General features: G+C 61.8%; 1 protein-coding gene across 5 annotated transcripts in view; it reads right to left on the minus strand.

Moving 5' to 3' along the window:
- Positions 1-25,334, minus strand: part of VAV2 (vav guanine nucleotide exchange factor 2) — a 176,731-nt gene that overhangs the window by 149,805 nt on the left and 1,592 nt on the right. The window contains exon 1 of one of the 5 annotated variants that reach the window (XM_047768857.1): positions 17,779-17,820. The exons of the other annotated variants lie outside the window; for them this stretch is intronic. Within the exon in view, the coding sequence (XP_047624813.1) occupies positions 17,779-17,805 (27 nt within the window). The 5' untranslated portion in view covers positions 17,806-17,820. Of the gene's footprint in view, positions 1-17,778; positions 17,821-25,334 lie in introns of those variants that run through there. 5 annotated transcript variants of the gene reach the window in all.

The raw sequence follows: 25,334 nt of genomic DNA on the forward strand, positions 1-25,334 counted from the left end.
CAGGATCTCAAGACCATCCTGGATCAGGGTGGCCCTAAAGCCAAGGGCCAGTGTCCTCATAAGAGGCACAGAGGAGGGACATGGGGCGGGGGTGGGGGGGGTGGGGCGGAGCAGAGACCGGGGTGATGTGGCCACGAGCCAGGGACGCCTGGGCCACCAGGAGCTGGGAGAGGTGGGCAGGTCCCTCCCCTGAGCCCAGGGCAGTGGAGGGGGAAGCACGGCCCTGCAACACTGTGGTTTCTGACGTCTCTCCGCCAGAACTGGGCGAGACGGAATTTCTGCTGATGGAAGCACCCAGTCTGCGGTCACCATATGGCCGAGGTTCCAGTGGGCAGGAGGTACCCTTAGGCCCTGAACCACGACCTCACCACCACTGGTGCAGCCACACCCACTGGCCCTCAGCAGAGGTTTATGAAAGGATGGATGGATGCACACATGCATATGCCTGCAGAGATGGATGGACCCCCCACCTGAAGCAAAAACTGAGACAAAAACCCAGGTTCCTCCCACCTGTCTCCCAGCTCACAACCACTCATGCTCCTTACAGGTTCCCCCATGGCCCCAGAACCCTGGACGTGGCACCCTGAGACCCTCAGTAAATGTGGTTTGGCCCCCCCCCCCCTGCCAGAACCAGCCAGCCCAGGGGTCTTTGGAGGGCAAGGGGTCCAAAGAGACCCCCCAGCCCCAAAGAGACGCTCAACCAGGTGGGGGCGGGGGAGTCAGGATGTGGCTATCTCGGGCCCCAGATCCACCTCCTTGTCACCGCTCTCTGAATGTTATGGGACCCAGCTCTGGCTGCTGACCCCCTGAATTGCAGTTGGGGGGCTTGGCAGGTCCAGCTGGCTTTCAGGCAGAGACGTCTGGGTTCAAATCCTGAAGCCTCCCTGGGAACTCTGCCCCCCTCACCCCAACGACCCCAGCTCAGGCCCCCAGACCTCCTGTCCAGTGGACACCTCCAAGTCTCTTTAGGAAGTGCCCAGCTCGGGGACCCCCACATCAGGGGACCAAAACACGCCTGAGAGCCACCTGTCTGCTCACCCAGGGGCTGGGGACAGCACCTGGAGGCGGGGGACAGCACCTGGAGGCTGGGTGACACCCTCCCACACACCCACCCGCCTCCACTGGTGGAAAACCAATGCAGAACACATGGTGTTTGAAAGGTCCTACCACCGGGAGCAGCAGGGACAGACATCCTTCTCAAAGCGCCACAAGGGCCGCAGAGGCTGTCGGTCAAGGCAGCACGCGGGGCGTGTGGGGCCCTGGCTCCCCGGCCAGCACACATCCTTGCCTGGAGAGAGGATGAAGCGTCATGTTCTGTGACCGTCCCCACAGCTCCCGGCGGCTCTGACAAGCCGCCAGCGTCCGGCTGTCCATGGGCCACCTGCTGAGGGCCTGTCGTCCCCACACCCTGTCCTCTCCACACATGGCTGCTGAATCAGCTCTGTCACCGCGGGGGGGTTGGGGGGTCACCGCCAGGCCCAATGGGGAGCCGTGGCCATGCAACAGCCACATGGGGGTGAGCCGCGCCCCCACCCCGCCTCGCTCCTCACAGGCACCCCAAGGAGTCTGAAGAAGCGTATCTCCCGAGGATGCTGGAAAGGACCCAAAACACCCGAGGCAGGAGCCACACACGGTGGACGCTCAGGGAAACCCGAACCCACAAAGGTGCGCGCCCCCACCCCAGGAAGGCTGAGGGCGGCGACAGGACCCCTCCCCATCCCAGGAAGGGAATGGAAGGCGGCTGCGGGTGCCCCCAGGCTCGTCTCCGCCACACAGCCCTGCGGGGGCTCCACCCCAGGGGCTCAGGGCGGCGCTGCAGGTGCAGGTGCTCCTGTGGGAAGGGCCCCGTGGGTGTGGGCGGGCGAGCTGGTGTTGGCTCCGCGCTGTGATCAACGAGGCCCAACACAGAAAGGTCTGCAGGTGGCCACGCGCTGAGAGGGAGGGTTTTTGAAGTCCTGGCAGGTGGAGGGTAAGATGTAAACACACTTTTCCTGTTTTTAATTGGACTTTATTTTCACGACGCCGCTCTGCGTGTGCAGTAAACGCAAGTTTAGCTGGATGGGGAAGGCAGGTGCTCCCGGCTCCTGTGGCCTCAGCGGGCCGACGCCCTGCCAGGCCCGGAGGGCAGAGGTCAGAATGCCTGCGTGGCTCTGTCCGCAGCGAAGAGGCAGCCTCCATGGGGGCCCTGCTCCTCTGAACACCTGCCCCTGCGGGGTCTTCCGCCTGCCGACAGCCCCCACACCAACCTTCATTCAGTCCAACATTCCCTACTCATGTGCCAAACAGGCAGGCCTGGGTTCCAGGGACCCACCGGGAGCCACGCCCCCCCCAAGAGGCAGCCAAGGGGACCGGCAGCTCCCGATGCCAACGCCAAGCACCCTCCTCCACTCCCCTGGCCTCCCTGAACGAGGGACGACCCTTAAATAGTAATCCCAAGAATTCCCCGAAAGCTCAGCAGGTTTGGGAATCTACACGGTCTCTGCTGTGGCACAGGTTCGATCCCCAGACAGGGAACTTGCCACAGGTGGGGAAACACGGCCAAAACAACCAAAAAACCAGAAAATAACAAGCAGGAGCGAGGACGTGGACAAACCGGAACCCGGTACACGGGTGGCAGGAGTGGCAAATGGTACAGCCCCAGTGGAAGACAGATGAAAAACCAAAGCACTGCAGGGTCCAGCCGTCCGCTTCTGGGGATACACCCAAAAGAACTGAGAGCAGGTCTCCGAGAGACCCGTGCGCAGCCACGCTCACGGCAGCGCGACTCACCACAGCCCCAAGCGGAGCAGCGACCCCCCCCCCCCACCGAGGGACAAGCGGGAAAGGACCACACGGGTGGTCCGTACAGGGGAACGTTATTCGGCCCTAAAAAGGAAGCGGCTCCGACACACGGTACAGGAGGACGCTGGCGGACACGAAGCTCAGCGACACGGGCCGGTCACCCAAAGACACACACCGCGGGATCATGATTCTCTTTCCCTGCGAGCCCTGGAGGAGTCCGATCGGAAAGCAGAGGGGCGAGGGGTGAGGTGGGGAGGGCACGGGAAGCCATGCGATGGGCAGAGTTTCGGTTTTACAAGATGAAGACTGCTGGGGCTGGATGGCAGGGGTGGCGGCGCCGCGCGAATGTGCTTAACGCCCCCAAGGTGCACACTTAAAGGTGGCTGAGGTGGCCAACTCTTGCGTGCGTTTCCCCACAATTGAAAAAAACACCTGCCCCCGCCCCGGCCTGGGCCGGAGGACTTTGCCTCCCCTGGGTCCACCCCCGCCCCCCACCAGCCCTGCAGCCCTTCCTGCTCCCCCCACCCCCGCCCCCACCCCCACCCACCACCCCTCCCACGCCCCACCCCGCCCCGCCCTCCACCCAAAGCCACTGGTCTCCTGGGAGGGTCTCTGTCGCTCCAGGTGTCGGGGGAGGAGGAGCAGATACAGCCTCAGAAGTGGACACAGTGGGTCTGGGCCAACAGTGACCCAGGCCTGTAGGGGTGGGGGGCCGGGCGCGGGGGAACTCGGCCTTTCTAAGGTGTTTCTTCCTTTTTTTAATTTTTCCAGGGACTGGCCATGACTTCTAAGACTCCACTTGGGAGGGGGCTCGGAGGAGTGATCCCGTGAACCCCCACAGCCCGACAGCCAGCGCAGCAAGTTTCTGCGGAAGTCACCTTCCGACAGGCAGAACATAAGATCCACTCAGACACTGCACTTTCTGGAAATTCCAGCCACACCAGCGCTAGGCCCTGAGCACTGGGGGGCGCGGGAGTCGGGCAGGGGGGTGCTCCATTGTCTGCCAGGCGAGCAGCTGGGCTTTCTCCCCTGAACTTCGGGTCAGGAATGTTCGCAGCTGCAGACTCCTCCCCCCCCCCCGCCCCCACCGCCCCCACCCGGGTGGGAGCCAAGCGGGGGAGGGAGGGAGGCTGCGCCAGGGCTGGAGGACAGAACCCGTCCAGGGAGGCCTGGGGCTCAGGAAACACCTCCCAACCGCTGTCTGTGCACAGGAAATCTGAGCCGCCGCTCGGCCCGGCCCCACCTGCCAGGGTGCACGGGGAGGGGGCCCCCATGGCTCACCTGCCCGCAGGTGCCCAGGGCCAGGGCTCAGGCTGCATCCGGTCCCTCCGGCCTCTCCCTTTCCTGAAGGCCTTGGCGCTTCCAGTGCCCCAGGGCTGGAGTAAGTCTCCCACTCTACCAGGTGGGGAGACTGAGGCCCAGACCAGCCCGGCGCCCCGCCCCCGTCACCAGCTGCCAGGGGGTCCTGTGTGATTTTACTGGGGCAGGAATGGGGCTGGGGCACCACTCCGCAGTACCCCAGCATTGTCCTCCCTTCCAGGAGGAACCACCTCTCCCAGATAAGGCGGGAGGGAAGGAAACAAAAACCTACAGGGCCTCCCGACCTAAAGCCGAAGGCACCATTGACCACCTCAGGGGCCTTTTCCATCCAGCTTCTTGACCCTGCCTTTTTTTTTTTCTTTTAAGAAAATTGACTGTTGGGAATAACACAATACTGAGTCCTGGCATTTCCTCACTGGCAGCAGAAGCGTCCGGCTCCCAGCTGGGGGTTTGGAATCTCCCCCTGGCCTGGCCACGCTTCCACATCCCAGGGCCCACAACCCCCTCCCGTGGGGCATTCTGGTTATCGGCACAGTTTCACTACTATATTTGCAGGACAGTGGGCGGCTCTCTTCCTCAGAAGCAATTCTCTCCTGGGGCCAAAGGCTTCACATCCACTAGAGGTGCATTGTGGTAGGGCCACCATACATGACTGCCACAACCCACAAACTTTATTAGCCCAGACGGGCTCCACCAAGGGGAAATGGTTGGGCCAAGGAGAAAACTCCAGGCAACCATCACTCATCTCCATCCATCCCTCCATCCCTCCATCCATCATCCATTCATCCCTCCATCATCCATCCATCCATTTATCCATCCAGCCCTCCATCCATCCCTCCATCCATCCATCATCCATCCATCCATCCATCATCCATTCGTCCATCCATCCCTCCATTCATCTGTCCCTCCATCATCCCTCCCTCCATCCATCCATCATCCATCCATCCATCATCCATCCATCAATTTATCCATCCAGCCCTCCATCCATCCCTCCATCCATCCATCATCCATTCGTCCATCCATCCCTCCATTCATCCGTCCCTCCATCATCCCTCCCTCCATCCATCCATCATCCATCCATCCATCCCTCCATCTATCCATTCATCCATCCGTCCCTCCATCATCCATTCATCCATCCATTCATCCATTCATCCATCCCTCCATCATCCATCATCCATCATCCATCCATTTATCCATCCAGCCCTCCATCCATCCATCATCCATCCATCCCTCCATCATCCATTCATCCATCCCTCCATCATCCATCATCCATTCATCCATCCATCCATCATCCATCCATTTATCCATCATCCATTGGTCCATCCATCCCTCCATTCATCTGTCCATCCATCATCCCTCCATCCATCCATCCATCATCCATTCATCCATCCCTCCATCATCCATCATCCATTCATCCATCCACCCATCATCCATCCCTCCCTCCATCATCCATTGGTCCATCCATCCCTCCATTCATCTGTCCATCCATCATCCCTCCATCCATCCATCCATCATCCATTCATCCATCCATCCATCCCTCCATCACCCATCCCTCCATCATCCATTTGTCCATCCATCCCTCCATTCATCTATCCATCCATCATTCCTCCATCCATCCATTCATCCATCCATCCCTCCATCTATCCATTCATCCATCCATCCCTCCATCATCCATCGTTCATTCATCCATCTTCCATTCATCCATCCATTTATCCATCCATCTCTTCTCCATCTATCCCTCCATCCATCCATCATCCATTCATCCCTCCATCCCTCCATCATCCATCCCTCCATCATCCATCATCCATCCTTCCATTCATCCATCCATCCACCCACCATTCATCATCCATCACCCATCCATCATCCCTCCATCCCTCCATCGTTCATTCATCCATCTTCCAAATGCCAGTCGGGCCCACCTTTGTGCAGGTACGGGGGCCCTAAGCAGGAACTGCACGCCCTTGTTCCCCTTCCACAGGAGAGACTCTTAGTTAAACATTAAACCAAGGTTCCCAGGCCGGTCAGCAAGGCGCCCACCCATCTGCCAGCCCACCCCACCCCACCCCAATGTTATTTTGGGGAGGAGGGGGCGGGGGCAACCGAGGGAAGTGAGAAGGCAACAGAGCGGTTCGAGGGGTGAGAACTGAATGCAACTCGGCAGCTGCAGACCGCAGAGGCCCCTGCCGGCCCCACACTGCTCCACGTGGACCTCCTTGACCTCTGCCCACCCGTCTCCACCCAGCCAAAATGCCACCTACTCTCGGACACCTGCCAGCCCCTCTCACCCCTCAGCCTGCACCCCTCCCACAACCCCCCACACACACCCCATCCCCCAGCCCAGCCATTCAGCAAGGCCTGAACCCTGTGCCCCCTCCCCACCAAGAACCAAGCCGTCAGCACACTTCTGGACAGAAGAAAGAGGAAGCAGGCTGCAGTGGGTCGAACTGTGCTCCCCCACCACCCAGAAACCCCAAAGAGATGTCTGCATGCTCGCCCTAGAACTTCAGCACGTGACCTTATTTGGAATAAGGCAACGCTCTCCATGAAACCATGCTGATCAGGGCAGGCCCCACACGCAACCAGACAGGAGAGGACACGTCATGTGAAGATGGAGCAGAGACTGAAGTGAGACAAGCCGAGGGACCGCTGGGGTCACAAAAGCTGGGAGAGGTGGGACGGGGCCTCCAAACCAGGGGATCGCTCCCTGAGGCTTGGCCCCAAACCTGCCTCCACTGACCAGCACTGCCAGTTACTGCCCCGGCCAGGACACCGAGCACCCATCGGCCAGGGGGAGGGACAGCTGAGGGCTTTCTGCTTCCTCTTCACCAGGAGGCCGCTCAGGCCGGTGGCACAGAAAAGGGAGGCGCCCTAGACGAGGGCGAGGCTCTTTCCTCTCTCCAGACACTTCACATGGGACATCCCACCGCCCAGGCCTCTGAAGCTTCTAAACACTCTCTGTCCACAAAAGGGTCCCAGACCCAGGGAGACGGGGTGCCGGACTCGGAGAGAAGAGGCCCAGATCCTGGGAGAAGGGGTCTCAACCCCAGGGAAAAGCGGGTCCCAGACTCAGACAACCAGGGGTTCCAGATTCAGACAACTGGGAGTTCCAGACTCAGACAAAAGGGGGGGTTCAAGACTCAGAGAAAAGGGGGTTCCAGGCTCAGACAACCGGGGGTTCCGGGCTCAGAGAAAAGGGGGTTCCAGACTCGGGCAAAAGGGGGTTCCAGAATCAGGCAAAAGAAGGTTCCAGACTCAGAGGAAAGGGGTCCCAGACTCAGAGAAGAGGCCCAAATCTAGGGAGCAGGGCTCCTGGACTCAGAGAGAGGGGGTCTCGGAGGCAGGGAAGAGAGAGCAGAATGGGGGAGACCCACGTCCACCTGCAAGTCTCCACTCGGCTTCACACTGTGAAACCCACGTCTCAGCGACAACTTTATCAACGTGGAGGAAACGGGAAATGCCATGGGCACGAGCGCCGCTGTGTTAATTAGCGCCTTGACCGGTTTCTAGAGATGGTTGTTTGGTTTGGGGTTTTTTGTTTGTTTCAATATCCGGGTTTCTTTCGCCGAAGTCATCTCCCCCCGCTTCCCCGTTCGCCAGCAGCCTGGACTCCGGGGCGGGTTCTCCCTGCATTCCGGCCTCCTTCCTGTCACCCTGGGGTTCAGCTCTTAGTTCTCCAGAGCTCAGTGTCACCTCTTTTAGTCAAGAGCGAGTGTTACCATGTGCAGCCTGAATGACAGTCACTCTTATTTGGGGCCCTGGTCATTCCCGCCCATAACAATCCCGTGAATTATTTAAAGGCAAGTCTTGGGGCAAGGGCCCTTCTCGGGCTGCGAGGGCAGGGGGCACGTAGCCCAGCCAGGCTGTACCCAGAGGGCCCTCCCAAAGCACACGGCAGGACCCCTCTGCACAAACCCCAGGGGTCCCATCCCTTCCCTTGAAACGACCGCCATCACGTCCTGGCACCCGGAGGCCGTGTGAAAATACTCTCCGCCGAGTATTAATGAATGATCAATCAATCAGAGACCCAAGCCTGCGGATGAGTCTGCAGCTCAGGTTCGCCAGCACGGCCAGGATACCACTGGCTGGAGCCGAGGACCAGTGTTCGAGGAGGGTTGGGGCGCCCTGGGTGGGCCAAGACAGCACAGCCTCCGCCTCCCGAGGATAGGCTCGCCAAGGGAGGAGTCTTCCTTAGATGTGGCCTCAGAGATGCACCTCGGACTCAAGGATGCCAGCTAGACCTGGCCTTTGCGTAGGGAGCTTTCAGAGTGGCTGTGCCCGTGGCAGGAGCAAACAGGACAGGCTTTCTAAAAAGAAGGGTGGGGGAGTTCCCACTGTGGCTCAGCGGGTTACAAAGCCGACTAGTATCCATGGGGACGCGGGTTCGATCCCTGGCCTCACTCAGTGGGCTAAGGATCCGGCGTTGCCGTGAGTTGCGTGTAGGTCACGGATGCTCTTTCCACAGGCAAAAACCACTTAAAAAATAACACACAACTATTCCGGGTTTTGAGCCAGTTTTGCCGGGTCTTGGCAGAGGCCATCGTGGTACCTGGAGACAGACTGCATGGGCCAGAGACCGGCATGTCCCCAGGGAGCCAGGGTCCAGGGCGCCCGCCCACACTTCTGGGTGAGGACGCAGCACCTGTCTGTAGCCTTCTCTAAACCACGTGCTTCGAGAGGCCCAGCCGGCAGCTCAGTGAGTCCCCGTCCCCCGGGAAGGAGGGCCTGGGATCCCGTGCCATGCCAACCGCTCTGCAGGGGGAGGCGGCGCTCGGCACCCGGAGGCCGGCCCAGCAGGACGATCCCCCCACCTCGAGTCCAGCCTGGACACTGGTGTCGTCAGCTGCACAAAAACCGGAAATGAAGCAGGAAACTCCAAACCAGACGGAAAGCATGACAGGGTGGGACCGAAATGTCCCCCGACTCTGGTTAGGGCAGATCTCGGACCGACCGCTGGGACAGCCCAGCCCTCCCCGGGCCCTCGGGCCCAAGCCGAGCCGAGCCCCAAGGGCTGGATCTGGACCCCCTCCCAGCCCCGCCTCAGGGGAGCCTCTTCATCAGCCACGGGGGACGGCCAGCCCTGCCCCGCTCCCCCCACACTGCATCCCCCCAGTTCAGGCCGATCCGTTTTCCACCCAGGGGATGGGTAACCACATCCACCTCCTCCCCAGCCTCCCGGACTCCAGGCCCGCCCTCCCATCCACCCCCAGCACTGCAGTCACAGAGCAACTTTCCGGAGCCGAATCCAGGCACGTCGCGTTCCCAACAAAACCTTCCGCGACTCCTTGGCACCCAGGGTGAAGCCAGCTACCCACCACCACACGCTCCTTCGAGGCAGGGGCTTCATGTCCCTGTCGCCCCCCCCCCCCGCCAGGGGTGACTGCTGCTCCCATGGTCCTTCCCTGTCCTGCGCTCCCCCCAACTCTGGACCCCTCAGAAGAGACGGCCGAGTCTCGCCCGTGGCTCCCAGGCTCAAATGTTCCCTAAGCACTAGAAGGCCCAGATGACCCACGGCAGGTGCAGGAAGAACTGGTGAAATCCGAGAGGTCTCCCTGGAGGAGGTGAGAGGTCCAGCAGACCTCAAAGGAAGAGGGAGCGGCAAGAGGTGGTCAGGAAAGAAGACCCCCGAGAAAAGGGGCACTCCCCCCCACCCTGGCAAAGAACCCAACTCTAATTCAAGTGACACCATTTGCCTCATGGGCACAGAAAAGCCTGGGGCCAGATGTCTCCACCAAGAGGCCACCTGTGCCCCGGCACGGTCCCCTTCCACCACGCAGCGACTCAGCAGAGCCAGTGCCTGCCAGGTCCTAAACCTGCATGTCACATGGAGCGAGAGTTTCCGACGAGGGGGATGGGGCGCCACTCACCGCCCAGTGCCCACTGGGGGCCACAGGACGGAGGCCCCCACGAGGCCAGAGACTCACACAGTCACACCGTAGCCCACCTGACAGATAAGCCAAGTGAGACTTGTCCAGGGCACGGGCCATGTCAGGACGGCTGAGCCAGGGCAGGGCGGGCGCCCAGGAGGAAACACGGCCAGGAGAGCCGGGGTTTAAAAGTCCCCTGGGCACGTGTGGGCTGCGGAGACCCATCACAGAGGCCCGGGTGCCAAATGCACCAGCGGGCGGGCGGGCCTAGCCGGCGAGTCCTTGCCCCTGCAGTAAACACACCACCTCCCAGGCGCTCGGCCCGGCTCTGCCTGAGCCTGGCTGGCTCACAGATGTTTCGTTTAAGCAGCTAAATTACCACAAACACACCCAGAGAGATGACAGGCCAGTTTCTCCCGAGGTTTATTTGCATGAGAAGGGAGTGGTGTGTGAAAATTCTATCTTCCTTCTTTCCGAGAAAAAAAAAAAATTTATGACACATGAGTTAAGAGAACAGAGTGGGTGCCAGCCTGTGAGTTACCAACGGGAGTGTTCAGACAATGGAACTGCGGCCTCGGGAGCCCGCTGGCGCCCTGCGGGGAGGCCCCGGGAAGGCCACCTCCATCCCCTGCGGGGACGCAGATGAGCCCTGGCCTTTCTGAGCCTCAGTTTCCAAGGCTGTCAAATGGGTGACGAGGACTCCTGGTCCGCCAGGCTGCCCTTGACGAGGGCCCGGTGCACGGCCGATCGCCTCCAGGCTGGTGACTAATTATGACCTTCTTGGCATCAGCAGATGGCCCCAGGAGCAGCCACAGGGAGAGAGGTGACAGCGCTGGGCCCAAGGAATGTCAGAGGGGGCTATGTGCCCCCACACAAGTCTGTCCTGGCCGGGTCCACTGGCCACCGCCCCCAAGGGGCAGCCCAGGGGCCAGGCTGCCACCGGATGGAAGGCTGAGGACCAGAGCCACTCTGCTGGGCAAGGAGACGTGGCCGTGACACCCCGGCCTCCTGCCCAGGCTGACCATTTCCCACCACCAGCAGGAGGCCCAGACAGGACGGAGGGGGCAGGACGGGGTCCAGAGCTGGTCCAGGATGCAGCCGAGCCTCGGCCACAGGTCCCTAGCATCAACAGACCGACTGTTCAGCGGCCACCCACACCGCCTGTTTCCCGACCCACAGCCGAGAAGCGGCCAGGGGCCCCCCCCCCCAGCAGAATGGGTGGGCAGAGCTCTGTGGGCAGAACCCCAGAGCCCTCAGCCGCTTCCAGGAGAGTGGATGCAAGCCCAAAACAACCCGGGGGTGGGTGGACGGTGTCTCCCCAGACGTACCAGGGACACAGACAGGCACAGAGACGGCACATGCCAACCGCAGACCCGGCCTGGCCTCCCGACAGCCAAGCCCACTCAGGTTTGCTCACAGGCACCTGGTCCCCGCAATGCGGCACCCTGCCCCCCAGAAGCAGCGCACAGCCACGCAGAGATGAGCCGGATCGTAAAGACACACACACACACACACACACACTCACATATACTCTATGTGCAGCATACACTACACACATATGCACGATACACACACACACTACATGCATACACGCAATAAACACACACACACACACACACACATGCCATGGAAGGTGAGGTTTGTTTACTGCCTGGATTTCCTGACTCAGTTATTCACCCCAGACCAGCCGTGTGTTCCCCGCGGCCCACGGCTTAGCCCCGGCCAAGGAGACAAACAGGGAGCACTGCCCACACATGACCCTTCAACAGCTCGTCCCCGGGGCCCCAGCTGCCCTGCCGCTCGTCATCAGCCACCCCAGGTGCTTCCAGAAAACCCACGAGGCTCCAGAAAGCAGAACTGCGTCCGCGTGCTGCACCCCGAGATGACGGCCGCCCCGTGTCTGCACTGGGCACCCTAAAAGATGCCCTCCTCAAGAAGCAGCTGAAGCGGGGCTTGCAGGGCCAGGGGCAGCGCAGCCTCCCCAAGAACGAGTCCCCACACCACCCTGCACATCCCCTCCAGGCACCCAGACGACTTCAGATGCCCCAGAGCCTTCCTCCCATCCCCCCTCGGGGGCACCCGCAGCAGAAGTGATGGCCCCCTTTTATCGGGGAGCCAACTGAGACTCAGGCACGAGGCAAGTGGCCAGAGATCTCCGGTGCTCCCTGGACCCGTCCTCCCCACCACCTGCAGGAAGGCAGGTGGGGATTCCGACAAGCCCCCTCTGATACACAGGTACAGAGGCCACCATGTGTGGGTGCTGAGCGCCCCCTGCCCCGGGGCTCAGCAGACCCCAAATGTCATCCCCTCTCAGCCTCATGACCCATCTGAGCAGGAGACAGCAGTGTTATCCCACAAAACAGCAAGAAACCTGCCAAAGTCACACATGGGGCAGTGGCGGCCTCGAGTGCCTGGGACACCTGACTCCCTCCCACGCCGCCGGCAGGGTAGGGGGTGGGCGCGCCGCCTGAGCATCCCCACTTACGTCCAGAGCCTCCAGGCGCACTGCCCCCGAGGCCATCAGCAACGGACAGTGGGGCTGAAAACCCCCCAGTCCCACTCGACAGACCGGAAAGAGACCCGGAAAAGCAAAGACAAGCTGACAGGGCTCCTTCCACCTGAGCAGGAAGATGCCCCCAAAGAATCCAACACAATTCGACATCCGTCAAGGGCCCCCGACGCCCCATCAAGGGGGCGGCCTGGCCTGAGACGGATAAGCCAGGAACAGGGGCGGGGTGGTTGCAGACCTGTTCTAGAACACGCTTCCCCTACCGCCCCACCTGGCTGACGGCTACCAGTTGTCAAGATTCAGCTAAGTGGTCACTTCCTCCAGGAGAACTCGCAGACTCCACCTAGACGGGGAAGCCCCCCACCCCGCCTGGCTCGCCCCCCGCTAGACAAGCAGCCCCGAAAAGCGCTGGAGCCCCAGGCCTTCCCCACCCTCCTCCGCCACAGCCCTCTGGGTCCTTCACAACCATCATCAGAAACCAGCCCTGGTGGAGCTCCCATCGTGGCTCAGCAGTAATGAACCCGACTAGCATCCATGAGGACGCAGGTTCGACCCCTGGCCTTGCTCGGTGGGTTAAAGATCCAGTGCCTCTGTGAGCTGTGCTGTAGGTCGCAGATGTGGCTCGGATCCCACGTTGCTGTGGCTGTGGTGTAGGCTGGTGGCTACAGCTCCCATTTGACCCCTAGCCTGGGAACCTCCATATGCCGCAGGTGTGGCCCTAAAACGACAAGAAAGGCAGGCAGGAAGGAAGAAAGATGGAAAGAAAGAAAGAAACCAGTCCTGGTTACTGACCACAGAGGGGCCCAGTCCTCCAGGCCCTTCCTACAGGCTCTCCTGCCAACACAGACTCAGTCGAGGGCTCCCGGGCCGTTTCCTGAAGCAGAGAGCCTAAAGGTCTCAGGTCCCCCACTCCCGCCCCAGGACAAAGCGCCACTGCCTTTCGGCAGCTGCAGGCACCCCACCGACATCCCCCCGGCTTGCCGCTCCAGGGCCTGCCCCAGCACTGCCCTCTGGGCCCAGGCTGCCTCCCCACCCCAGACCCGGCGCAGGGATAGAAACCCGGGTCCCCAGTCTCCCCAAGGGCTCAGCACCCACCCAGCCTCCACCGCCTCCTCCTGGCCTCCCTGGCTCACCTCCCAACTCGGGGTCGGCTCCCTGAGGCCCACTGAAGACCCTCACACAGGGGGTCAAAGCAGGCTGGGCAGTGGGCAGAGCCTGCCCGTCAGAAGAGCGGGGTGGGAACGACCCCTATCCACCCGCTCACTGGCTTTTGGACCAGGAAAGCCATGTGCCCAACCCCACACCGCTGAGAACCGACAGACGGGACCCAAGACGGAGCTCCCTCCAAAGTCTGGGCACACTTCCCTGTCCTGCCCAGCATGGCCAGGGAGGGCCGCGCAGGCCCGCGACGACCCACGGGGCACGGCGGGCCGGCACGTCTAAGGGCCCATGACAGTGTCTTCAGTGGACGGTGATACCGACACATTTAGATATTTAAGTATCCCATTTGCACACCTGCTTGTACCCCAAGGCGGCCGTCCAACGTGACTTAACAGTCCTCGAGGAAGGAAGAGCAGCGCGGGGGATGGTGTCCTGTGGCCCCGGCCGACCCCTGCCAGGCGCCTGCTCCAGGTCCCCTGACCGCCTCCTCCCGACTCCGCCAGGGTTATTTTTCATCGCAGTAACGTACACATAACCTTTGGGACATCCCCGACACTGTGCCGCCAGCCCCGCCGTCCAGTTCCAGAATGTTTCATCATCCCAAACAGACCCGCACGGGGGAGCAGTCGTTTCCCCCCGCCATCCGCTGGCCACCAGGGGTCCGCGTCCGGTCTCCAGGGGGCTGCCTGTTCCGGGCGTTTCACGCAAGTGGAATCACTCCACGCTTGTCCTCCGGAGTCTGGCTTCTTCCACTCCGCACAGCGTTTCCAAGGTTTACCCCCGTCGTGTGCGCCAGGGCTTCGTTCCCGTCTGATGGCCGAACACCACCCCACTGTCTGCGAGGCCACGTATCATTCGTCCCTTTACCCCTGAAGGAGATACTATTTTCATCCTCATCCTAGAGCTGAAACCGAGGCTCCGTGACGGTCTCAAGCTCAAGGCCCCCGGGGCTCAGCGGCCAAGCCAGGACTCCAGCCCGGGGCCCTACCCCCACCGGCCGGGCCCAGATACCACGAGAGACGGGGACGGCTGTCCTCCAGCCAGAAACAGGGGCCCAGAGGGGAGGCCGAGGCAGGCGCAAAGCCAAGGGGAGCGGGGAGCCCACACACCCCATCTGCAGGCCCAGGTCATACCCTGCGGCCCTGCCTCCCACCTGCTGCCTCTGTGCCCCGGGACGGAAAAGAAATAAAAAAATAACGCCACTTCAGGCGGAGAGAGACCCCCGGCATCCACGAGGCGCTCAGAACCCGCGCGGGTGAGTTACCCGTCGTCTGCGGATAGAGACAGCTTGGATCTCAATGCACCTTCTTTCATCCCGATGACGGCTGGATGGTCCTCTCCCATCCCAGCGGATAAGCTGAGTACTGGGGGGACCCAGGCGCGCTGGGGTGGAGGGGTGAATTAAGAGTGGGGGCAGCTCGGGGGCAACGGAGGGTCGGCCTCAGGAAGAGGCTGTTGGCAGCGTGAGGGACCCGACCCTTCCCTCCCCAAGGGGGCTTGGAGACAGGACAGACGAAACCTCTCCCGATGTCCCCTGGCCGCGGCCCAGGAGGCACACCCCCGCGTGCAGCTCGAGGATGGGCGGGTCCATGCTGCACCCAGGACCTCTGTCCCGCGGGGCACCTCCCCATTTCTGGAGGGACACTGACGCCGGGGGCAGATCCCCGCCACCCGCCAGGGACACTCCGGCCAACCAGAGCCAACCCCAAGGGGAGGAGGCTGAGACGGGGGCCTGGGAAGGCTGACGGGAGGAAGGCCAGGCACACTCAGCCGCCCCGACCCCCAACCCCCGGCCCCGGGGCAGGTGGTTCAGCCACCAACAGAGCTGCATCAGCCCCTCGCCGGGGGCTGGGGTCGTGCACACCCCCCCTGGGGGCTTCCTGTGTCTGAGACACTAACATGGCCATCAGCGGGCACGGAAGCGTGGACGGGGCATGGAGGCAGGAGAGGCCGGGCTGCGGCGGGCCCGGGCGGCACAGGGGGGCACGAGGAGCAGAGGAACATCCGGAATCCAAGCCCACCCACCTGCAAGGTGACTCTGTCCTGGGGACAGCCACCCTGCCACCCTCCACATCTCGCGAGACCCTCTCCTGCTGCAGCTGAGAAGTCCCGAGCAGAGAGGACGCACTTGTCAGGAGGCCGTGCAAGCAGCATCTTAAACGGTTCTCTGACGGCAGAAGACAGACAAGAGCCCCCCACCTCGCACACATGACCACCAGGCCTGGAGGGGCCTCTGGAGGACTGGGGGGTGGGCCCCATCCCTGGAAAGGCCCAGAGACGATTGAGCCCACAGAGGGCGGGGAGGCCAGGCGACCCGGCAGCCCTGCCTCCTGCCACCTGGACCAGTTCTCACTGGACACCACGTGCCCACGCTGCCTCTGAACCCAAAAGCACAACATAAAACAAACCACCAGAAGCATCTATGGCCTAAGGTTTAATTCGGCTCAGAGGGACAAGGAGTAGGTGTGTTAAAAATAATTATTTTAATCCTCATCTAAGCGCTACAAAGACTGACAAACGAACCCCACAAAGCAGAAATACCACGTGTTTCTAGCAAACACTGCGTCTCTTCCCAAGGCGGGCCGCCTCTCTTGGGGGCCATCCCTCCCCTTCGTGGCCAGCAGTTCAGGCACCCACTGCGCAGCCCTGCCTCCCCTGGGGCGGCACGTTTGTTATTCTTGTTTATCTTTTGGACTCAGAAACCAAAACAGTCTCAGCAGCCACAGGATGCTGCCTGGAGAGCCCCCGGAAAGCGCGGAGCTTCAGAGGATGGAGGTCAGCACCGGGGCGGGGGAGGGATGGGGGGTTCGTCCCGGCCGGCCGAGAGCAGTGCCAGCTCCTGACCCGGTGGCGAAGCGGGTCTGCAGGGCCTGCAGCATCCCAGCCCAGCCCTCTCCTCGGCCACGGTCAGGGGCACTGCCAAAACAGGGGCACCTACAGGGAGAAGCAGAGCCCAGGCTTCAAAGGGCTGGACCACCCAGAGTGGGCGTGGAGGAAGGACTCCCCAGTGGGAGGGGCACCGTCCACTGGGCATCACCTCCAGGCGCTGGGCTGAGAGCTTTGGGTCCCCCGTCCCCTCTGTCCTCGGCCAAACCCCCCGAGGTGGCTGTCAGAAACCCCTTCACAGGAGAGGACACAGGGGCCTGGGGAAGTGGGCACATCACACAGCCAAGAAGTGGTGAGCAGGACTCGAACCCAGGTCTGAGAGGGTCCACCCCGGAGACGAGCCAGCAGCACCCAAGGCCAGGTCCCTGGGACACTGCTCCTAGCTGGCTCCACCAGACGTCAGGAACCGGACAGAGGAGGTGGACAGGGCAGGGGGAGAGGTGGGCGCTGGAGCAGCCTGCAGCGAGGACAGCGTGGAGCGGGCCTGGCCCAGTGGCAGGGCGTGGCCCACAAAGAACCCCCAGAGGCCTGGCCTTGGGCTGCGCCCCCCACGACGAGCCTGGATTGCCCTCACAAGCGCATGCCCCCGTCCAGCACCCGAGCAGAGCAGGTGCAGGAAGCGTGCTGCAGGGCCCAGCACCTCCTCGGGGAGCCCCCAGCCTCCCGCCGGCTGTCTCTCCCTGCATCTTCCTCTTCCTCTTTATTGCTTCTTGAACCCCTTACTCTGCCTCCCCCCAGAAGGCCAGCGATACAGGACGGGGGTCTCCGCCTCTTCTGCCCGTGCCTGCGGGCAGATGTTCACACGGTGAACAGCAGAGTGACGCTCTCCGGCCGCTGGGAGCAGGTGAGGGGACAGGCCGGAAGCACTGAGCCCAACGGCAGAGGGCCAGCCTGGGCCACCGCGGGACTCAGGCTCGGCGCAGCCCCCAGCCTCCTCGCCCGGGAGGGCCGTGCCAAGGGCTGTTTTGCTGGTTGATGGGGGAGCGAAGTGAAGGGCATCCCAGGGGCCAAGACCTGGGAGCACTGGCGAGAGGCCTCGGCCCCCAGCAGCCGTGCGACCTCAGCCCAGTCTGATGCCTCCCTGTTAATCAGGGCACAGCCACCCAACCCAGTGCCTCACAGGGCCTCCAGAAGCCCAGGGAGGGTGCTATGGCTGGACAGTCAGGGAACAAAGTTTCCCAGGATTGGAAGGCAGAGAGGGACTCCCCACCCCAGCCTCTGTCCCCACAGAGCCCCAGCCCTGCAGCAACCACCCACCTCCAGCCTTTGGTTCCCGAAAGGCATCCAGTTTACAACGCCAGCTCCAGCGCCACCTCCTCCATGAAGCCCTCCGTAGTCTCCCTGCCCGCAGGGACTCCAATGCCTGCACCTGCTGAGAACCAGCTCGGCCCCAAAGGAAGTGACAGCAAGTCCTGCCCCTCCCTGCCAGGGAGCTCCTCGGAAAGAAGCGGGTGCGAGACCACCTCACTAGGTGTCCCCAGCCACCCACAGCGGAAGGGGGGGGGCTGCTGTCCAGCCACCCTGGGCCCTCTGCCCCTCGCCAAGGATCTTCCGTTCTCCCCCCTCCCCACCCCCACTACACAGGGCCTGGGGGCAGAGGACACATCATGAAAAGGAGCGGCTTGGGGGCTGGGGAAGGGGGCAGGGCAGAAGCTGGATCCCCGGCAGCCCGCGTCCCCACTGCCACAGGGCTCTGCTGCAGCGGCCCGCCAGGGGCCAGGTGAGGCCAGGTGGATGGGGAAGGCGGCCACCCCAGGAGGCAGGTGGCGAGCCAGGGCCAGCCTTCAGCCGGCGGGAGCAGCCAGCCACCCGGACCTGGGGTGGGGGCACGGTGTTCTGGGACTTACAGGGCCTGGTGGGAGGCAGGCCCACACTTTCCCTCCAAATCCTCCCCAGAGCCTGCGAGTGGCCGTGCTTGTCCCCTCTTCAGACGGAGTTGCGGGGGGTGGGGGACCAGGGCTCAGCCAGGCCAGGCGCGCGTCATCACCAGGGCTCCCAGGCAGCCACGTGGCTGAGAGGGGCCCCCCCTGCTGCCACTTCAGGCAGCCCAGCCCGCTCGCTGGGTGACTGAGGCCCCACCGACGGCTCAGCATCCTGGTCGGAAGAGTGGGGCTAAGCGCAGAGCCCCACGTGCTCGGGGACAAGACGAGCTCAGGCCCGCGGCCCCGGCACGTTTTCTGGCACAAGGTCCGCGGCAAGGAAGCCTGGTTCCACGGACCACTTCCTGTTCGAGGAGCCGGTGCCAAGGGCTCTGGGGACAAACGGAGACATCATTTTTTTATTGCCAAGTGTGACAGGAACGGGGGGCGGGGGAGCCCTGGGGACCAGGACGCCTTCGCAGGCCCCGGGAAGGGCTCTGAGCAGGCAGAGGCGGCCACCTCGACGCCTGGCTTTGTGCAGCCGCCCACAGGCTCAGAAAGCTTTCTGCATTTTTAAGTGGGTTGGGGGTGGGGGTGACGAGTATTTTGTGACATGTGAAAAGTCCACGAAATTCCAATTTCAATCTTCACAAATACATCTACGGGGACGCAGCCACCTGCCTGTTTACAGACTGCACAGTGGCCTTTGTGCGACAGAGGCCGTCCGGCCCCCGGGGTCTAAGACATTTACTGCCTGGTCCTCTACGGACAACATCCGCCAGGCCCTGCTCTGGGAGGGGTGCTGGCAGCCGGCTGGGCGCCGGGGGAGAAGGAGCCACAGTGAGGGGTGGCGGGGAGGGAGGGTCTCGGCCAGGGGGCGTCTTCCAGGCAGCATGGCCTTGTCCTAAGAGCCACAGCCACAGGCATGGCTTGGACGCGGGGACAGGAGGCAGGGGCCGGAGGGCATGGCGCCACCAGGGAGGGGACACCCTGGGTCACCTAGATCTCATGGCGGGAAAGGGCTCAAACGAGGCAGCGGGTGGCGTGACCCTGCGGTGACCCACTTTGTCAGGCCCCGGGTCCAGGTCGAGCCCCGCTTCCCAGCACTGAGACGCCCCGTTTCCAGGACCCAGAGCGCAGACAGACGGGGCACAGCCCTCCCCCGTGGCCTCCCCCCAACACGCAGCATCGTTCTCCGGGTCCTCCCTGGGGCCCAGGCCCAAGCCGGGTCTCTGCGATCAGCGCACACAGGGTACAAGCAGCTGCCACTCTGCCCACGCACGCCTGTGCCCACCGGTGAGCTGGGCAGGTGACACCCACCCGCTTTCCCGCTGACTGCAGACCCCACCCCACAAACCCCGCAAGTGCCCCTCCAGTGGTCAGGTAGGCGCGAAAGACGAGACCCACGGGCCATCGGCCCCTGCTCTCAAGTCCCCTCTGCTCCCCTCCCCCGCTGCACACACGGGGGCCACAACCCTGCCACCCCGAAATGCCAGCGCTCCACTAATGGGTGGGTGTAACCTCCCCATCGTCCTCACTCCTCCAAGGAGCCTTTCCAGGCACCTGTCCCACCTGCCCTGCTCACATGAAATTTTAACCCCACAGGTGCGCTGTGTCCCTGCTCTCCGCCTGCATCCGCGCTTGACGCAGGAAGAGGACACACTTTCTTCGCCCCCCACAGTCCTGATTTCCAGCCCCTTGGGCCCGGGTGCCACGAAATGGATGATTAGACTTAATGGCACATGCTTCTTTTTAATTTTGCAATTGGACCAAAAACTGTCAGAGACAGATGCGGCTCACAGATTTCTCCTCGGCAGTACTGATCCAGACGGAAAAACAAATCCAAACGTGAACGTGCGTCGCCCCACGTGTGCCCACGCACACACGCACACACGGGCTGCCTAGGCTCACGCGTGGACCCATCTGCACTGCGGGGCCTCGGCTCTGTAAACAAACAGCTGATTCCTGAGCCGGGACAAAATAAAATACAAGAGGAGCCTAGACGTCCCGTACCAGGAAGGAGACAGTGCTCAGAAAAGGACGGGAACAGGTCAAAAGACACGCGGAAGGCAGCGTCCCACGGGTCCACCCTGAGCGCCCAAATACACAGCAATGGAAGGAGACGCTAAGGCGTGGACTCAAAGAGAAAAACCACCGTGCAAAGCGCCTGAAAGAGAAAGGAGAGAAGGAGGGAAGAAAGAGGGGGGCGAGGGCCAGGCTGCCGTGGCCTCCGAGCGCCTCCTCCGGAATATTCCCAGCAAGCCCTGCCCCAGCCAAGGGGCACTCCGAAACCACATGGCACCTGCTGGTCGGGATGCCAGGAGGAGGCGGCACCATGACCCCTGCGCCCCTGAGGGCCAACCCTGAACCCAAGCCCAGGAGACGGCGGACGAACCCACAGGGAGGGACGCTCTGCCACTAAAGGGGCCTGGCACCCTCAAGTGTCCCGTCGGGAAGATCAGGGCGAGGCTGAGCGCCCAGGCTGACAAACGCAGCATCCACGGAGACACGCGGCAAAGCTCAAGTGGAGGCCACGGCCGCTTTTCGGGCTCAGCGGGGGTGCGGTGGTTGCAGAGGGGACCCTCGCCCGTGGAAAACACGCAGGGGTGAGGACATCGTGCCACCGACTTACTCTCAAGTGTGTCGAGATACGTTCAAAATTCAACAGCAAAGGAGTTCCTGGTGGCTCAGTGGGCTACCGTCCCACGGGCACTGCAGCAGCCACAGAGTCACTACTGTGGTTCGGGTGCAACCCCCGGCCCGGGGATTCTGCATGCCATGGGCGTGGCCCAAAAAAAAGGTTTTTAATTAAGATAAAATAAATTTGGAGGTCCCGTCGTGCTGCAGCGGAAATGAATCTGACTAGGAACCATGAGGTTGGGGGTTCGATCCCTGGCCTGCTCAGTGGGTCAAAGATCCAGGGTTGCCATGAGCTGTGGTGGAGGTCGCAGATGTGGCTTGGATTTGGTGTTGCTGTGGCTGTGCTGTAGGCCGGTGGCTACAGCTCTGATTGGACCCCTAGCCCGGGAACCTCCATATGCCGCAGGTACGGCCCTAAAAAGAAAAAAAATAATAATAATGCTAAAAATAGTTCCCGTAGTGGCTCAGTGGCTAACGAATCCGACTAGGAACCATGAGGTTGACGGTTCGATCCCTGGCCTCGCTCAGTGGGTTGAGGATCTGGCATTGCCATGAGCTGTGGTGTAGGTCGCAGACGCGGCTCGGATCCCACATTGCTGTGGCTCTGGCGTGGGCCAGTGGCTCCGATTCGACCCCTAGCCTGGGAACCTCCATATGCCGCTCTCCGAGAGTGGCCCTAGAAAAGGCAAAAAAAAAAAGGAGTTCCCGTCATGGCGCAGTGGTTAACGAATCCGACTAAGAACCATGAGGTTGCGGGTTCGCTCCCTGCCCTTGCTCAGTGGGTTAACGACCCGGCATTGCCGTGAGCTGTGGTGTAGGTTGCAGACGCGGCTCGGATCCCCCGTTGCTGTGGCTCTGGCGTAGGCCGGTGGCTACAGCTCCGATTCAACCCCTGGGCTGGGAACCTCCGTATGCCGCAGGAGCGGCCCAAGAAATGGCAAAAAGATAAAATAAATAAATAAATAAATAAATATATTTAAAAAATTAAAAAATTAAAAATAATGCTAAAAATAAAATAAAATAAGTTTAATTAAAACAAAATGAAATTTAAAAATGAAATCTGACTTTAAAAGGAGGAAAAAAAAGGTTACCTTGTTCCCGCTGGACTCAGCCCTGTCTGCCTGGACCCCAGCTTCCCTCGGCCTCGAGCACCAAGGCCCTCCTGCCTGCCCTCAAGAACTCTCCAGACGCTCGAAGGCCACCTCTTCACCCACAGGCACCTCACCGACTCGCCGTGTGTCCTGTCACCCAGAAGCATCTCACCCAGAGGACAGGGACTGGGCCCCTGCTGGCAGCACAATTACTCCTCAAAGGAAGGATCGGGGGACAAAGGGGTGCGAGGTGGCCCAGCTCCGTGGGACCCAGAGCCGCGGCCTTGGGAGGGCTCCCTTTGGTCCGGAGGCGGGAGGCAGCCACACTCGACATGCAGCCAGCTCCTGGGTTTTGGAGAGTGGCGCAGCCAGAGGGTGGCTTCCGAGTGATGCTTGTTTACTAAAGCCGAGCGTGGCAAGTGCAGGGTTCGAGGCATGAACCCAGCACGGGGACCCAAGGGCCAGGCTTGCAGCCTTGCAGAATTGGGAGGAAAGTGAAATCAGAGGAGGCTTCCTAGAGGAGGCGGCCACTGGCCCAGCTCCTCCAAAGAGGAACTAGGTCAAAGGAGAGGTGGTCTCCCAGCAAGGGCGCAGCCCCCCATGGACGCTGCTGGGAAAGGCTCGGGGACGGAGGACATGGGTGGGGGCCTCTCTATGGGGAGGAGGCCTGCCAGGATGGTGTGGACAGCCTGCCGGGCGGGTGAGACCCTAAAGGTCCACACCGCATGCAGACGGGTGGCGAGGGCTGCTGGCGTCAGCATCCTCATGACCGCACAACCGAAGCTGCTGCACGCGCCCGCCATCCCTGCCTAGAATCAGCAGATTGCGGCCACATCTAATTAGTTTAATTAAACCCAAGGTGGCTTCCGGGCACGTGGGATAAAATAGATAAATAGAGCACACGCTGCCAGCTCCGGAAGGCCAGGACAAAGGGGCCGCTTGGATCTGGCCGTGAACACCTCCTCGCACCCGGCTCTGCACGCAGCAGACACTCCATAAGTGCACACACGGCCATTATGCTCCTTCCACCTGGAAGGGACGTCCTCTGAAAACAAGACGTCCCCAGGAGGAGCCAGCGCGGCATTCTGGAACGAGGCGGCATCAGCAAGGCCTTTCTGCTGAATGGGTCTGAGGACAGGCCGTGAGAGCAGGGGATGGAAAGCCCTGCCACTTGCCAGCAAAGGATCCAGGTCCCCAGGGGACACAGGCACGCGCTGCCCCCGACCATCCCATGGAAACAGACACGCACGACAAACAACCTGAGAAGCAGGCCAGGAGCACATCCATCAGAAAGTCAGCAGCCAGCAGAGAGAAGGCTTCTGAAATCCGACGTTGCCTAAACAGTCCTGGAAGGACTGAAGGGGAGACCTCGATTCGTGGGGGGAGTTTATGGGGTTTTTGGTTTTTGTTTTGTCTTTTTAGGGCCGCACCAGCAGCATATGGAAGTTCCCAGGTTAGGGGGTGAATCGGAGCTGCAGCTGCCTGCCTATATCACAGGTCACGGCAACACCGGATCCTTAACCCACTGAGCGAGGCCGGGGATCGAACCCATGTCCCCGTAGATACGATCAGGTGCGTTACCACTGAGCCTCGACAGGAAGGAACTCCCCTCAGTCCGTGGTTTAGTTTCACCGCTCACTACCTGTGTGACTTGGGGCAGGCCCCTGGACGTCTCTGAGCTGTCGCTGTCTCGCTTAAGAAAAAGAGGTGGCACTGCCCCTGCCAGGATCACGCCCAGCCCAGGATCGGCCCAGCCCAGCTAGGAAAGAGTAGCTGTGATTCTTCCTATGCTGCCACCACCGTGGACCAAGGGGACTGCGTGCATCCAGGGAACAAGTCCCCAGAGAGCGAAGAGCAGCCACACAGACAGACCGCCAAGTCCCTCTCCCAGACCCTGCGCAGCCCTGCGTGGGGAAGAGCATTGCTTCCTGAATTCTGAACACACAGATGGGGCCATCCGGCCGGCCGCCGGACCCGGGTTTACGGAGCACCCGCGGCCACCCCTGTGCCAGCAACAGACATGCAGACATCCATGTGACCAGGCCCACCCCCGCCCCCAGGAGACGACAGGCGAGCTGAGGTCAGGGAGACCAGCCCTGAGCCACAGGTGTCCTGCCACCTGCCAGCGTCCAGAGGGCCATCCTAGAATCGCTAAGCTTCCCTCAGCGTGGCACGAAGGATGTTCTCTGCCTCCCATCCTGGGATCCTCACAGCAGGCCCTGAGCTGGCTACGGGGCACTGCCCCCCTACACAGATGGGGAAACTCAGGCCCCCGAAGTGGTCACTACCGGGAAGTGACAGGGCCGGATTTCAACAAGAGCATGTGGCCAAGGAGACACAGACACTCGCCCAACAGATTCTCCCTACGGCCCAGCCCCCCCTTAACACCCCTTCCTCCAGGCTGGGGCGAGGGGGCTCAAGGGGACTGCGTGGGTGTCAGCATAGCTGGCCCAAGGATGGCTCCAGCGACCCCAGGAACGGGAGCCACTTCCAGTTCTGGGGCTGAGCCAAGCCACCTGCCACAGCCAGCACCCCCTCCTCCACCATCCTGCCTGGGAGGGGCAGCTCCAGGACCAGCGGACCCACCCACCCTGGGCCGAGCCCTGGGCCCCAGCCTCTCTGTCAATCAGTCAAGAGTCAGCAAGCCTGGGCAGCCCCTGCTGCTCACAGCCAGAGGAAGCAGACACTCCCAGCAAGGGCTCCTCCTCTCCTCCTGCCCCCAGTTTCCCCGCCATAAAATGGGGTAAGTACATCCCAGCCCCCAACCCCCTCTCCCCGAGCGGGGGGGGGGGGGCGGTGGGGGGGCGGTGAGGGCAGAGGAAAGAACTGGATCTGTGACAGTACCCTGCAGCCAAGCCACTTGGCCTCAGGACTGAGGACTACTTAGCACTGAGAGTGCCTCTGGGGACCCGAGGATCAGACGGCAGGCTGGCACAACCAGAGCGCCTTCGCTGGGCTGTCACCACTGACTGGGAGGGTGGCCCCCTGCCCCCCCAGGACTCTTCTTTGTCAGTGGCCACCCCCCATCCTCCCTGGAGGGGAAGGGTGTCCCCATCTCCTTGGAAACGCGGTCACAGCCAAAGGGCAGAGGCCATGCAGCCCAGCCTGGAAAAGCTCTGACTCACTCCAGCCCTCCTTCCCCAGCCCATTTTCCAATGTCACATTTGTGAATGGCCGTTGTCCACTCGGACTTGCTGTGGGTCACAGAAGAAGGGGCTATGGG

The sequence above is a fragment of the Phacochoerus africanus genome, chromosome 2 (assembly GCF_016906955.1).
Source record: "Phacochoerus africanus isolate WHEZ1 chromosome 2, ROS_Pafr_v1, whole genome shotgun sequence".
Classification (NCBI taxonomy): Eukaryota; Metazoa; Chordata; class Mammalia; order Artiodactyla; family Suidae; genus Phacochoerus; species Phacochoerus africanus.